A 16095-nucleotide genomic window follows, 5' to 3' on the forward strand; every position below is an offset into this window, starting at 1 on the left:
GCTTATAGGTTACTACCTCCGTATAATGGCAGTTAGTGTGCCTGGCATTACCCTTGACTGTTTCACTGGCAAACAGGCCTACATCCACCTGCAGAAAGCGGAGAGAAATATGAAGGAACTGAAAGAGTTAAACAACGACAACATTGCTGGAATCCAAGTCTCGGAGAAAGACCTAACCATTGCTTTAGGCAGGTAAGATCAGCCACGAAGAAGCAGACAGTGTTGCAAATGGGATCTGGGGTTCTTTCTGTTCTATGGCCTGAGAAAAGGAGGGGTGTTCAGATCCAAAGGCCCAGAAGTCAACTAATGATAAAAGAGGTCATATTTATCAAATGTGGATTCTGCAAGCTTACTGTACGCTGTCACACTTAATCCTCTCAGCCACCATGGAGGTGGTCAGTATGATGGTGCTTTCCTCAGAGGAACAGCAAGAGACTGAACTGGCTAAACTATTGGTATTAGACGGTGGTTCTCAACCTGCATGTCAGATATATACACTGCAATTCATAAGAGTAGCAAAATTACAGTTATGAAGTAGCAATGAGGTAATTTTATGGTTGGGGGCCACCACAACATGAGGAACTGTATTAAAGTAAAGCGTTGCAGCATTGGAAAGGTTGAGAACCACTGGTTTAAGGTAACTTAACTTGTACATATTGGATCTGTGATCTGAACATATATATATATATATATATATATATATATATATATATATATATGTGTGTGTGTAGTGTGTGTATATATGTGTATATATATATGTATATATATACATATATATATATGTATATATATATACATATTACATTACTTTGGGATTAATTATTTTTCTCAGTGGCCTTTACTTTCATCATCAAATCTGGCATCTTAACAGCTAAGAGATGAACACTTAAAACATTTAATTGGAAACTATCAGAGCAATTTTAAAAAACAGGCATGCATTTTTTAAAAAGGAAAGCTGTGTTCTCTGCAGAAACAACGTCCATGGGATTTGTTCAAGCCAGAACAAGACTTAAAACTGTTTTGAGTTAAGGATCCTCTGAGAGTCGAGTATTTAGAGAGGAAAGTGGGCCCATCAGATTATCAGGAAAAAGAAATAAGGAGAGTTTACTGTTCCCCAGATTTTTCAAATATCTTCACATCCTTGAAAGAAATCTCTTTCCAAAAACTATAAGTACTTGGCACGGTAGGGCAGATGACAGAATGGTAAGTAAATGAAACCCAGGCGTCACATCTGCCTCCTCTAAACTCGAGAACCTAGAAGTCAAGTGGGACATGATGGGGACATGGTGGAATGTTCAGAACAGAATCAGACTGCTGACAAGTCCATAGGGCCATAGTTAGAATCTGGTGAGTGTCTCCTGCTGTCACAGAGGGTAGCACGAGACGGTTTCTGCCTTATATGAAACAAAGCGTGTTTCCTCTTCACAACCAGTCCTGGTGCTCACTTTACTTATTCACACCACAGTCTTTGAGTATCTGTTTGCATACATACTAAGTGTTAGGATGCCTTCTAGGTTTTGAACACATACCACACCCTGGTGAGAGTGCTTTGAAACTGTATTTCATTCAGTTCTTGTTATAACCTATAAGAATAGGCATTCTTAATATTTTTATTTTACAGATCAGAAAATAAAGCACAGAAATACTAGCTGAGGTGATAGAACATGTTGAAGAACGTGGCTTACCACTGAAACATCTGAATTCATAGCTCATTCCCTGCACTTTGCTATTATGTTTGATATAGAGCGAATAAAGACAAATATCTAGTAATGCCTTTTCCCATTGACAGAGACGATAAGGCGAGATCATTCAGGCCAAACAATTTCCTAATAATCTCTCTCAAAGCTCTTGGTGGGAGCCATTCTTAATGTCTGAAGAACAAGAGAAATGCCTTTGGTCAAAAGAAATACTTGTCTGCTTGACAGAAGAAATGATTATGACAAAGAATGGTCAGACAGCCCGCCATTGCTCTTTGCCATCCATTTATCCTTATGTTCAGGAGAAGATAAGTCTTTCAGAAATGGCTGGTTCACCGGCCTCTTGCTCTCTTCAGGTGCAAATCACAAATATGCAGCCCTGAGTTCTTTTTTTATTGGGACAAGATCTCAACTCTGTTGCCTAGGCTGCCCTCAAATTTACAGTAACCCTGCTTCTGCCTTATGAATGCTGGAAACACAGGTGTGGGCCATCATATTTAGCCAAGAGTTTTGGGGGAGGGATTTACAAACCCAAAGGCTTTAAGCGGTGAGAGCTAGTTTCATGACTTTAGAAGCCAGTAGTTGGCAGCTCTAGGTGCTCAGGCAGAGACATACTGCTCTAGGTCTTGAGTTCCATCAACTTTCAGTAGGTGGTAGTTCATCTCCTGAGTCTCAGGATCCAGGAACCTCAGCTTTAAACATTGATGGCTCTCTAGCTACCCTTCGTGACCAGGCTTGAAGGTCTTGGAATACCAGCTTTCAGAGCCCGGTGCCTTCTACAGTCTTGGTTCTCCAGCTCCTAACCTAGGCTGTGCTCTCTGGAACTCTTCAGACACCTTTTTGGCTAATTGTCTCAGGCTGAGTGTTCCCGGGTCCTAGTGTCTTCTATTGTGATAAAGAGAACAGCTGGGTAAGAAAAGACAATTCTGGAGAAGCCTCTATTAGGGCCTAATTTTGTAGACCAGGATATGCCCTAGAGAGAAACCTCCAGCCTGACTTGGAAAAAGGTGAAAAAAGTCGTCTGCTTGTGAGTCAGAAGAAGTACATACCATGCTTGTGCACAGCTTCCAATTCCACAGTCACAGCCTGACACGTTCTACCAGTTATGAGTCTCCCATGTAAACCAATCACATGTGTTGAGTATGTACGGTTTGTCAGACTCACATAGCTGCAGCTGTCAGGCCCAAGCTTTCTGCTTGTCCTTGGGGCTGGCGCTCTATCCTACTTTCACTGAAGACTGTTACTAACATTACAAGATCCACAGTCTGTGCTTATGGGTAAATTGTCCCATCTTAGGAATTTCTGAGTGACATTTTTTCCATTTGCCTTTTTATAAAAATTATACAAGAATAAAACATATCCATGGGTTAAGCAAATGGTGGTATGGTAGTCTGTGGGATCTCGTGGGCGAAATTCAGGATAATGAGAGTTTATTTATAGCAAGGCTGGATTTTGAGCCAGTTGTCCAGATGATTGGCCTATGAAGACAAATTCTTTACTTCTTGGAATTAATTCCGTATGTGTCTGCGGAGTGAGTGACCTCTGTGTGACTTCCTACCTTCAATTCTTTTTCTTGCAGAGCCTCCTTGGCCATGCACAGGATGAACCTAGCTCTGGCATACTTTGAGAAGGCAATTTGTGGTGTTATTCTTGCCAAGGGTCATGACACATCAGATCTGATTAGTTTGTATGAAGAAATTGCTCAGATCGAGCAGCTGCGGAAGAACCACGAACAGGCCATCCAGTATTTGCAACAGGTTGGTTTGTTGGCAGGGTGGTCTTGTTTGGCTCCGGGCCCTGTTGCTTCTCAAAACAAGGGATTAAAGTTGGTCCCTTATTTTAACCCTAACATCTTCAGGGGCAGAATCAGTTGCCTGTTAACCTCAACTTTTCTCCAGCCCCATACAATAGCCTCAAACCTACAAACCCTGAGCAGAGGCCCTGACTCGAGTGTACATGTATGTACTGTGAGCTGAGCAGGAGATACCACATCCCCTTCTAGGCCCCTTGTCTTTGTTAGTGCTGGGAGTAAACCAGGCTTAAGTCTACCTCAAGGGGGGAATCAAAGGAGCTGGATTCCAAGAAGACAAAAAGGGCAGACCGGTGGGTGAGACAGCTCAGAGGTGTTTGCCATGGGAGTCTGGTAACCACAGTTTAATCCCTGGAACCCATGTGAAAGCAGAATGAGACAATAGGTTCTGCAGAATAGCCCTCTGGCCTCCACACGTGTCTGTACATGTGGATTTGCACACACACACACACACACACACATAGTAATAGTAATACATAAAATAATTTTTAAAACCATAGGGGTCTTTTAATTGGAAACCCATGATAATTTGTTACAATGTATCAGTTGCCCTTTAAGTTCATTGCAGATGGTTTTATTTCCAAGTCTAAGGTTAAGGTAGCAGCAGTGCATCTCACTTGGAGATAACTAACTGACAAATACTCAAACCAAAACATGGACCTAAATGCTGGCCTTACGATATGAAAACCATTTAAGGAGCTGGAGACATGGCTCGGCGGTTAAGAGCACTGACTGCTTCCAGAGGTTCTGAGTTTAATTCCCAGCAACCATTTGGTGGCTCACAACCATCTGTAACGAGATCCGATGCCCTCTTCTGAAGAGGGCATCTGAAGACAGCTACAGTATATACATATAAATAAACAAACAAACAAATAAATAAATAAATCTAAAAAAAAGAATGGCTTGGTTTCCTATTTTTAAAAAAGAAAACCATTTAAGGCATTTCCATTTAAAATGCACTTTTAAATGTTAGTGAAATTCACCTTTCTCTGCTGGATAAAAGGCTTCAGTGCCTCCGAGACCCCCAGAGATCTTCACATGCTGGGTTTACTGAACCAGAAAAGTAGTAGCACCGTCCCATAGTCTATGCAGAAAGCCAGCTAGCAAGGAAGAGATGTGGCGAACAATTTGACAAGCCAAGATTAGGAACACCAGGCAATGGGAAGAAACACTGGTACAGTGGTTCTCATCCTTCCTAACGCTGGGACCCTTTAATACAGTTCCTCATGTTGTTGTGACCCCCCCAAAAAAAAAACATAAAATTGTTTCATGACTACTTCATAACTGACATTTTGCTACTGTTATGAACCCTAATGTAAATATCTGACACACAGAATATCTGATACGAAGTCCCTGTGAAAGAGTTGTTTATGACCCGTGGTTTGAGAAACACCGCATTAGAGGGGTCTGCCCTGGTGCCAGAGTCACTGCCCATGGAGAAAGACGTGCACTTTGTATTTGAGGATCTTTTTTAAATGTGGTCAAATTAGAACGAAGAAAGAAACCAACATCAGTGTCTACAGCCACACCAAAAAAAAAAAAAATGAGTTAAAATTCATAGAATGTTTTAACTATGTGCACCTGAGTATGTATTTCTTTTTACCCACAAGCAATGACCTCTAAAGTAGGTATTGTTATGTAATATCATTTTTAAAGATCAGAAAAGTGAAGCACAGAGTTAGAGCTAAATCCACTGAAGTTATATGGCTAACAAGTGGTAAAGTGGAGCCTTGGATTCAGGAAATCTGACCCAAGAGGTTTTGTTGTTGTTGATGATGATGTTAAAGAAGCAGTATGCACACATTGGGCTGCATCCTGGCTCTGTAGCTGGTGGAGTGATAACAGTCCCTCCAGCTCCTTGAGATAATTATGGGTCTGGCCAGTGAATTGTTCCGCATGGGTGGCTCTTTCCTTGCTTCTAGCTGTGAGTCAGCTGTTTTCACTCTTCTTTCTTCCTAAGTGGCAATACTTGCCATTTAAACACAGATAATAGGAACTAGTGATTATTATTTCACACCAGTGGTTATTGAATGCCAGGTGGTATTATTAGCCCTTTACGCATATTAATAAATTTAACATTCACAGCAACTGTTTGTGACAAGTACTGTTTCCATCATCTTTTTCTCCTATATTTGAAGAAGTTAGGGGACCATCCTGTATCACGATAAGTGGCTAAGCAGGCCTGGAGCTCTTAGCTCCTTGTTTTTTGACTGTCTTTGACACCAAACTCTTGCAATGCTGAGCTAAGGTCACAGGTATCTTCTACAGGCCCAGTGGAAGTAATGTGACACAGATTTAGTTGGAACTAACCATATGATAGATAGTGCCCAGTATTTACATATGGTGCCTCCTTTAATGTTTCCTGAGCCCTGATCTCTAAGAAGCAAACATTCCATCTGCGTAAGAAGGTGAAATTACTTTTCCAAGAACCGAGATAGGAAGCGGCTGAACTGGAACTCACAGTCTGCCCTCATCCAAGTCCAAGTTTAGCTGAGTTGGCTCCCAATCAGCTAGCAAGTCTGACAGCTGCTGAAAAAGGCAGTGAAAGACTGTCACTGGGTACTGACCTTGTCATGGTTTCCAGACTGTCACTGGGTATTGAGCTTGTTGTCATGGTTTCCAGACTGTCACTGGGTACTGAGTTTGTTGTCATGGTTTCCAGACTGTCACTGGGTACTGAGTTTGTCATGTTTTTTTTGTTTTTTTTTTTTCTCTCTCCAGGCCTATTCTATCTGTGTTTCTTCGTTTTCTGAAGTCAGCCCCCAAACTGCTGAGGCGAGTGCTTTACTAGCAAAAGCTTATGCCATGTCCGGAGAATCCCAGCACAGGGGTAGGTGGAGGAGGTGGTATTGCGTTTATCATCTTTCCCCAGTGGCGTACGAGAAGCAAACTGACAAACGATCTTCATATAAGTAAGAGCTTATAGGTAGCTACTCTTAATGGAAAGATAAAGCTGATCACGATTCTGTACAAAATCAATTCTATAATTACACATGATGATACACCTGATAATGTCTTCTGGAATAAATTGAGCACCAGAACTATTTCTTGTATTCCCTTACAAAGTCCACCACATTCACCTCTCTAAGCTGTAGAGGTCACACCCGCTGTGCTTGGCAGTGAGGGAGCATCGACTACTCTCTCCCTGCGCTCACCTTCCCTCGGGCTTACAAGAGAGAAGGATGGAACAGCTAGAATTTTCTTGACCTGTATTCAAAAATAATGTACCAGGGTTTCTAGAGGTAAGCTAAGTATTTAATGGATCCTGGATCCTCCGGCAGGGCTCCTCTGTCCGGCGAGGTTGTGGATGTGGAACTGGAGAGACAGCTGAACTGCTGAGGGACCAGAGTGTGGCCCGGGCAGCTTAATGGACACAGGAATCTATGGTTAGAGGAACTCTGTTCTCCCTTGGCTCTGGAGAGGATGATCGGCTTCGTCTTGTCAGAGAAATGTGGGATTCATGGGGAATGTGAAATGCTAAATGTCTTTCCCTTCTGCTTAAAGTAATCCATGCTGATGCTTACAGTTGGGGGAAGCGGGAGGCAGAGAGAGTCAGAACTGCAGAGGAAGTCTGTACAATATTTTTCTCTTTTTGTTTTCCCATGCCACTAAAAAAAAATTTTTTTTTTAGTTTGAAGTTTGGTATTTTGTTTTCTCAACACCGAATGTTCATTGAAGACTTTCTGAGTTGGAATTTTCCAACTAATAATTTTCTCCTTTTAAGATTTATGTACGCTTAATAGTGTCCGCATTCCACGTGTAACAGCTTTTCACAATTTGCAATTATAAGAAATCTGATATATTTGTAAATGTGTGAACTACTTAGCTTTTTGTGTGAGAAAAACTGCAATTCTGAGATAACTTACATTTTTTCTCAATTTTTCAAATAAAATATGAATATTTATTTATGTATTTACTTTGTGTGTGTGTATGCATGCTCACGATAGTGCATAGGCATGCTTGCACGCATGTTTGCTCATGTGAATGCCATGGTACGCATGTGAAAATCATAGGACAACTTCAAGGAGTCAGTCCCTCCTTTTCTTTTACCATTTGAGACCTGGGGATTGAACTCAGTTCACTGGACTTGGACGCAAGCTCCTTTGCCACTAAGCCTTCTTGCCAGCCTCCTACATACTTATGTTTAATATTTGAAAAAAAAAAAAAAGGTTGTATAAGATATACATTGGAGAAAAAAACAGTCTTTTCAAAACAAAGCTGGATTAGCATATGTGAAAGCTTGTCCACAATCCCTATCTCTTATCCTGTGAGGAAACCAACTCTAAATGTGATCACCAAATACCTTTATATAAGACAAAACTTTCAAACTGATAGAGGTTTAAGTAGGGAAAATACTTCAGGATATTGGCATAGTGAACACTTTGGAAGTGTGGCTCCAGTCACTCAGGAAACAATACCAACAAATGGCAAATGAGATTTCACCAAATTAAAACGCTACAGAGCAAAGCGAAATATTGAAGAGGCCACCTATCTTTGCTTGCTCTACAACACGTGAGACTAATATCTAGAGTATCAAAGGAACTGGAAAAAAAGACAAAACACAAACACCTCAATCCTAAATGACATAATAAACTGAGAATCAGGTATTGAGAGATGTATACAGATGATGGTACACGTTGGCTGCGTGCTGGTGAGCATAGCTGCCTTCCAACAAGTCGATAAATGTGAAGGTTCAACATCAGTAGCAGTCAGAGACGTGCATACAGAGGCTGACTTGAGATTCCCTCACCCCAGTCAGAAGTCAAGTGAAAGCAGGCTTTCTTTAAACCCCAGGAAACCAGAAAAGTTTTAAAATGTATGTCTTCAAGCCTTATAATTAAGTTAATTAAACTCCATCTAGATTAAAGCTTTATCCATCAAAAGTAAAAGTTTTCATGGATAAAACTTTATAATAAATATTAGTTCTAGAATAGAAAGAATTAAAATTAAACTCCGAGAGAGGACTTTCTAAGTACACATATACAATGAAAGAAGATGAAATGTTTAATTACAAAAAGATCTAAAACTCTTGTCAGGCAAACAGACAAGAACAAAAACAAAAGCTGGTTAAGATGTGGACAGTGCTCATGGGGATATAAATAGAGACACTTGCACATGGGTGTTTATGCCAGCACTGTTCGTAACGGCTAAGCCAGGAAACAGCCTAGGTGTGCATTGACAGAAATGGAGGAAATACATATACAATAGAACGTTTTCAGCCATGAAGAAGAATGAAGTTATGTGCAGAATAGTAGATATGACTGGAGGTCATCATATTGTGTGAATTAAGTCAGTATCAGAAAGACAAATTTTATGCGTCTTTTTCTTATAGACTCATAAAATATGTACATAGTACGTGAAAGTAGAAACCAAAGGGTCTAAGAAAACAGAGGGGACTGTAGGGAGGGTGGAGGTCTCAGTGGGAAGGGGAGAAAGCAGGATGCATTAGCTACAGGTCTCATTGCTGTGATAAAACACCTGACAGACGAGGCTGGAGGAAGAGTTTATTGGACGTACAGGTTTGGAGAGTGTATTCCACCCAGAAGAGGATGTGTGATACTGTGATGGCAGGAACAGGAGGCAGCTGGTGTCTACTGCATCTGTAGTCAGGAAGCAGGAAGCTAAAGAATGACTGTCCTCAGCTCCCCTTCTTTCAATTCATCCTGAACTCCAGCCCACGGAGGGATGCTGGCCATATTTTGAGCAGGTCTTCTCATTGCAGTTAGCCTGGTCTAGCTGATTCCTCACAGATTTGTCCAGAGATTTTAAATCACATAAACTTATCAAGGTGGACACCATATGAAGCTTTATGGGTGGGAGGAGACGCTCAGAGTACATTATAGACGTGCACAAAAGAAGTCTTACTTAACCCCGTACAATAAAAGGTTTTTTAAAAAAAAAATTTTAAATTGTACATTTGAGTTTTTAATTACTAAATGAAACTTCAGCTAGATCAAAATTTTATGCAGCAAAACTGAAAATAAAAATTAGCCATGAGAAAAGACAGTTCTAGAATAGAAGGAGCTAAAATCTAAACTCGAGAAGGGTTTTCTAAGCACCCCAAAAGGTGCTTAGCTTTTTTTTTTAGCTGCTTCTTGTTCCAGAGACTGCCATGTCTTCTCATGCAGTGCCAGCCTTGTCCCTGAGACCTGATGGTGAAGGTAGGAGAGGACAGATTTGGTAACAGTAGGCCCTTGGTCACTAAGTCTGCCTTCAACTCTGATGAAGTGGATTTTGACACCAATAATGCCCTTATTGACCTTAGCTACGTCATCTTTCTTCATGTTCCACTATCACCCTACCCCACAGCAAGTTACATGGTACAGTCAGATCTGAGAAAAGGAAACTTGTCATCAATGGGAGGGCATCTCTTATCTTCTAGGAGTAAGGACCTGCCAACATCAAGTGGAGGATGATGTTGGTGCCAAAGTATGTTGTAGATTCTACTGTTGTCTTCACCAGGCTGGAAAAGCCTGGGTCCATTTGAAGGGTAGAGCCAAAAGGGCCATTACCTCTGGCCCTTCTGTTGATGCCCCCATGTCTGTGATGGGTTTGCACCATGAGACAACTCATATGACAACTCACTCACGGTTATCAGCAGCACCTATTCTTCTGTCAGTTGCCTAACCCTGACCTGGCCAACATCATTCCATGACAACTTTGGTGTAATTGATAGACTCATGACTATAGTTCATGCCATCACCACCACCAGGAAAATAGTAGAATGCCCTTCTGGGAAACTGTGGTCTGATAGCCATGGGGCTGGTCAAAACATTGTCCCTGTGTCTGTCAAAGCTATGGGCAGTGTTTTCCCAGAGCTAAGGGGAAGGTTGTCACATTCTCCTGCATTCCTACCCTCAATATATCTGCCATGGATCTGGCATTCCAACTAAAGACACCAAATCTGATGAGTGGGAACACAAACCATAGCAGGCACTAAGCCCAAGAGTAGTTGACTAATACAAAATATACTCCATGGGGTTTTTTTGTGTGTGCTTTTTGGTTTGTTTTGGTATTTTTGTCTTTTTTTTTTTTCAGTTTGTTTTAATGTTAGTGTCTTTTGAGAGAGAGAGCAAGAGAGTGCATATAAATTTGAAAGTCATGTGGGTAGAGAGATGGGGAGGAGAGGATGACCTGGGAGGATCTGGGAGAGTGGAAAACATGACAAAATATATTGTATGAAAATTATAAATAAATAAATAAATAAATAAATAAATAAATATAAATAAATAAATAAATAGAGTGTGGTGAAGCCTCCATTGGAGGGTGCCTGTATTAGTCAAGGCTTCTAACCATCAACCCCGCCCCCCCCAAAGGCAACTTGAGCTATACTAACAACCAGACTGACTCCTGAAATTTTTAACAGCAACACCCATTTTTTTTGCCTTTAATGCTGGGGTTGGCATTGTCTTCAAGGAACTCCTTGTCCAACTCCTTTTCTGACCTAACAAGGAGTGGTGAACCAACCTCACAATCTACATGGTCACCAAGGAGAAAGAAGGCCTTGGACCACCCACCTGGGAAAGAACTTGAGAGGAAGAGAGAGGCCACTAGCTTCTGAGAAGACCCTGACCCAACTCGACCCCTAACACATTGAGTATCTTCCTCGGTCTCTACCCTAGAGTCTCAGGAAAAAAAGGGGGCGGAAGTTTAGGGAGCCTTACGCTTAATTACATCAATAAAGTTCACCAAAACAAGCTTCCCTCCAACACACACATACAAAAACAAACAAAAAAGCAAAAACCATAAGAGACAGGAATACTTCCAGATTTTGTGATGTCATAAAGACATTACAGGAAAAGCACCAGAAATCAGCACTTTCAGCTGTGTAGATATAAAACATTCTTCACGAGATAATGCATAGCAGATAAATACTATACAATAAACAACCCAAAGCTTTTCATGAACCATTCAGAGAAAAGTTTTCGAGTTCCCACACTATTCAACTTCCAGTCAATACACCATTACTAATATACTAAAGATGAAAACATATAATTTGTATCAATTTCTTCAGAAAAAAAATTATACAAAATTTAATACCCACACATGATAAAAGAGAACAATGTCCTTAATCCACAAAAGGTATGTATGAAAACCCTACAGTGAAAATCCTGCTTAATGATAAGAGACTCTAAGTTCAAATCAATCAGCAAGGCAAGGTTCTTTTTTTTTTTTCTCTATCCATAATTTTTTATTCACTTTATATCCTAATCCTAGCCCCCCTCCACTCCTCCAAGTCCCACCCTCACAAGCTCATTCCACCATTACCCCCTCCTATTCTCCCTAGAGAAGAGGAACCCCCCTCTTGGGTACCACCCCACTCTAGGACATCCCTTTTCCCACCTAGTTCCCTCCTTCCATCCACCTCTGTAGGCAAATGGATAGAGTTAGAAAATACCATCCTCAGTGAGGTAACCTAGACCCAAAAGGACATGCATGGTATGCACTCATTGATAAGTACAGGATAACCACATTATAATCAATGGACCTAAGGAAGCCAAAGAACAAGGAGGGCCCAAAGGAGGACGGTTGAATTTTTCTCCGAAGGGGAAACAAAATAGATATCTGAGGTTGATTCCTTAAGGTTGGCCAGTTTAAAGAAAGACAAGATAGATGACTGTTGTGTAAATATGTTCTGATCCAGACTTGAATTTGTTGAGCCAGCCCATCAGGAGGTGGCCTTAGTGGCAGGAGAAAAAAACCCACAAAGCATTTGTCTGAGGCAGCATCTCCACTTGTAACCCAAATGTGTGGCCTGGAATTCCTTCTGTAGTCCAGGCTGGTTTCAAACTCATGACAATGTTTCCGGCCTCAGCCCATTGAGTGCTAGAATTATAGGAGTGAGCTACCATATTCTGGCTATAACAGTACATTCTTAAATGGTTAAACTTAACAAATCATATCTCTGTATACATACATATATAATGTATATGTATTAAATATATAAAAATACATATGTGTGTTAAACACACAAAATTTCTATCAGAGTTTTAGCTAAAAGTATAGTCTTTCAATGCTACTGGAAGTCTAATACAGTAGTTATTTTGGCCTTTAGGATAACAGGACTATTTGAACAGAAACCTTTCCCCCTACTTGAAATGCATGTATGCATTCCATCATGAGAATACCATCTGATTTTATCCAATCCTGCCATGGATTTTTTGAGGACCTTTGTGAAGTCTGGGATAGGAGCAGACATAGACTATATGCATGGAAAATGCTAATGGAGCCCAAACTGATAATAGACATTTGTGAATGCTTGAAGTTTGCTTTAAATAATTCTTTCCATTTTTCTAGATGCTGTTGAGATATATTTTATAAGAAGTATTAGTACATACCAAACTCTGGGCTCAGAAGACTATGAAACTCTTACCACCATTGAAGACTTTTGCACGTGGCTCATCCAAAATGGCGAAAAGCAGGTAAATGTTATCAAGCCATAAACACGATTCCTATTTTATTTATTAGCTATAGATAGCCTGTTTTTGTCTCGCAGTTCAGAAACAAGAACTCACAGAAGTCTCAGATTAAACTGGGTAGAACACTGGAGACTGCTGTTGCTTATGATATCAATAAAACAATTTGCTTTTGTTATTATACATGAAGTCCTTTAAATCTAGGACACTTTAAGCTCAGCATTGAGGTGTGGTCTGTTGCTATCAACTGTAATGCTAAATTCTGTATTCCCAGGTCTAGTTGCCTCAAGAAAAGTGAATTCTCACGTATGCCAGCTTTTATTGTGTAGTCCTTGCTCCTTAATTTAAAACTATTGGTTGACTTAAAGATGCTTACAGCCTGTAGCTGAGTAGGAGAGTAGGCAGGGCTTCAGTTTGCAGGGCTGGAGGTCTGAAGCAGAGAGCACTAGGAGAGAAGGAGGAAAGAAAAGGGAGCCATGGGGTAGGTGGGTCATGAGTGCATGTGCCAGCCTGTTGGAGTAAGAGTGGCCCAGGCTGTACATGGCAAGTGACATCTTTGGATTATTGACAGGGACATAGACAAAATAGCCCAATGGGTTGGTATCTGCCTATTTCTAATGCTTAGGGTTAATATAAATATAAAGGTTTTGTGTCTTTTATTTGAGAACTAAATGATGTAAGGTGGGGTAGAAACCCGCAAATATTATTTACTGCAACAGCTCAGACCTTTATAAACTTACTCATTTGAGTCAGAACGAGCCACTGCCTTTATCCCTAACTGATAGTTTCTTTTTTTTATGGTGGTGTTTCCCTTCATCTCTTGCTCACCAGAATTTTGTCTTAAAAATTTAAACTAAAACACTTAAAAATTTATGTTTAAATTTAAACACTTAAAAAGTTATGTAAAATGCTTTAGATGCTATCTTACCTATGGTTTCTATTGCTGTGGTGAAGCACCAAGACCATAAACAACTCTGGGGAGAAAGGGTTTATATCAGCTTACATTTCCACACCACAGTCCATCACTGAGGGAGGTTAGTGCAGAAACCCAAGTGGGACAGGAACCTAGATGCAGGAAGTGAAGCAGAGGCCATGGAAGAGTGCAGCTCCTCATGGCTTGCTCGGTCTACTTTCTTATAGCACCCAAGACCACTAGGCCAGGGGTGGCACCACCCACAACAGGCTGGGCTCTTTCACAGTAATCCCTATTAAAATTACCTACAGCCAATATACAGATGTATTTTCTCAATTGACGTTCCCTCCTCTCCAGGTTGTATCAAGTTGACAGAAAAGTTAACCAGCACGTATACTGACTTAGTGATCCCATTAGTCTAAGTCATTGCTTAAGAGGTTATGACCTGAGCTTTTTGTATTTAAACACAGCGTTGACCTTTGTGTGTTAGGAGATTCCATATAACTTTCAGCCTACCAAACCAACCTTGTACTTCCTCAGGCACGTGGGAAACTTGGAAGAATTTGACATGGTCTCGCTGGCTATATGACAACTAGTTTAGAAGTGGATTTATAAGCATATAGTTAAAAGTACTTCCTCTCATTAATACAAGCTTCTTTTATGCCACACAGAAGTACTTTTATAACTTGTGACATCTTTATCAATTAGTGTTTGTAAAAATGACAAAAAAAAAAAAACCTCAGTCACTTATGACATTTTTAAGGGCCCAGAGGATTAATTTTGAATCTCTGTGCCATAGAATAATCACGTCTGTAATTTCACTTTTAAAGATGAGCTTTTCAGCCTTTAATAGCTTGTTCTTGTTATATGATGGTGCAAAGGACATGATGATCTTATTTATAATAAAATTACAAAAGCGGTGGCTCACAGCCCTCCTCTTCTAAATTCAGACATCTTTGTAAATAACAAGCTCTTGGGAGAAAGACAAAAAGAGGAGCTGAGTCCAGGTGATTCGTAGTCCATCATAAAGCACAGCTTAAAAATGACCGCTGTGGCATTAAGGAAAAAGCTTCATGAGAGCAGGAATTGAGGTCTGCTTTGTTCACTGCTGTGCACCCAGTATGTGAAATTGAGCACATAGTAGGTGCTCAATAACTATTTCATGAAGTTGCTTAATTGTATGACACATCTTTTGCTTTAAAAGGGAATTCTCTACCCTCCGCCACGTTTGGTATGAGCTCTAGGCTCATTGTAGAGTACTAGAACAGAAATGCAAATGACTTGGTCATGTCTTCAACAGAGGAAAAGAGAAGGAGATTGCTGCAACCTGGTAAAGGATGTATACAATCCACCTATGCTAATATCATACTCTGTAAGGGGAAAGCAGAAGCTTTTCCTCTGAATGTCATAGAATAAGGAATAAGACAAGAATGCCCACTCTCAAGGCTACATGTCCTTTTAACTGTACTTAAAGTACCAGCCAAAGTGAGTAGGCCAGAAAACAAACAAACAAACAAACAATATTCAAATTATAAAGAAGACTGGGTTATCTCTCCAGAATGGTAAAATGTTACATTAAAGTCATAAAGATATCTTTCTCTCTCTCTCTCTCTCTCTCTCTCTCTCTCTCTCTCTCTCTCTCTCTCTCTCTCTTTCTTCTCTCTCTCTATCACACACACACACCACACCACGGACACACACCATGGACATTTAAAACTAATAAGTTCATCTAATATAATTTAAAAAGCAAATACAAAAATGTTTTGCATCTGTACTCTATTAGCGAAAGATCTGAAAAGTAAGGAAATAATTGAAAATAAGCCCATTACATGGGTATAAATAATAGGACATACTTAGAAACAAATTTAGCCAGGTAGGTAAAATATTCTTGAGTACTAAGAAAATAGGGAAATCTTTCAGCTGTATTTATGCTTTTCAAGTCTGAAAAATACAAAGGGATAGAGTTTTGAGATTCCTGAATTGTTGGCACTATTTCCTGGAAAACAGTGTAACATTCTTAAATATGTACTATTCAGCAACCCCACCCTAAGGCTCAGGGAATATTGTAGGAGAAGAGATAGAAAGCCTAGAAGAGCCAGAGGGCCAGGAGGACTATTGTGAGATGGGTATCTCTGGACAGAACCTGTGTGCTGCACTCATGAACTCTCAACAATAAAACCTGAATAAGACCAAACCTGTCCACATGCCAACTGGGCAAACGTTCACACAGTGCTACTCCCAGATAAAGAACATCAATGC

At 40.3% G+C, this 16095-nt stretch overlaps 1 protein-coding gene across 2 annotated transcripts in view; it reads left to right on the plus strand.

Annotated features, from left to right (window-relative positions):
* Ttc23l (tetratricopeptide repeat domain 23 like) overlaps window positions 1-16095 on the plus strand; it is a 65765-nt gene that overhangs the window by 19416 nt on the left and 30254 nt on the right. For both annotated transcript variants that reach the window (XM_034523578.2, XM_034523577.2), the window contains 4 exons: window positions 67-192; window positions 3277-3454; window positions 6229-6337; window positions 12805-12929. In XM_034523578.2, coding sequence (XP_034379469.2) covers window positions 67-192; window positions 3277-3454; window positions 6229-6337; window positions 12805-12929 — 538 coding nt within the window. The remainder of the gene's footprint in view (window positions 1-66; window positions 193-3276; window positions 3455-6228; window positions 6338-12804; window positions 12930-16095) is intronic.

This window comes from Arvicanthis niloticus, chromosome 19, assembly GCF_011762505.2.
Source record: "Arvicanthis niloticus isolate mArvNil1 chromosome 19, mArvNil1.pat.X, whole genome shotgun sequence".
NCBI classification, from domain to species: domain Eukaryota; kingdom Metazoa; phylum Chordata; class Mammalia; order Rodentia; family Muridae; genus Arvicanthis; species Arvicanthis niloticus.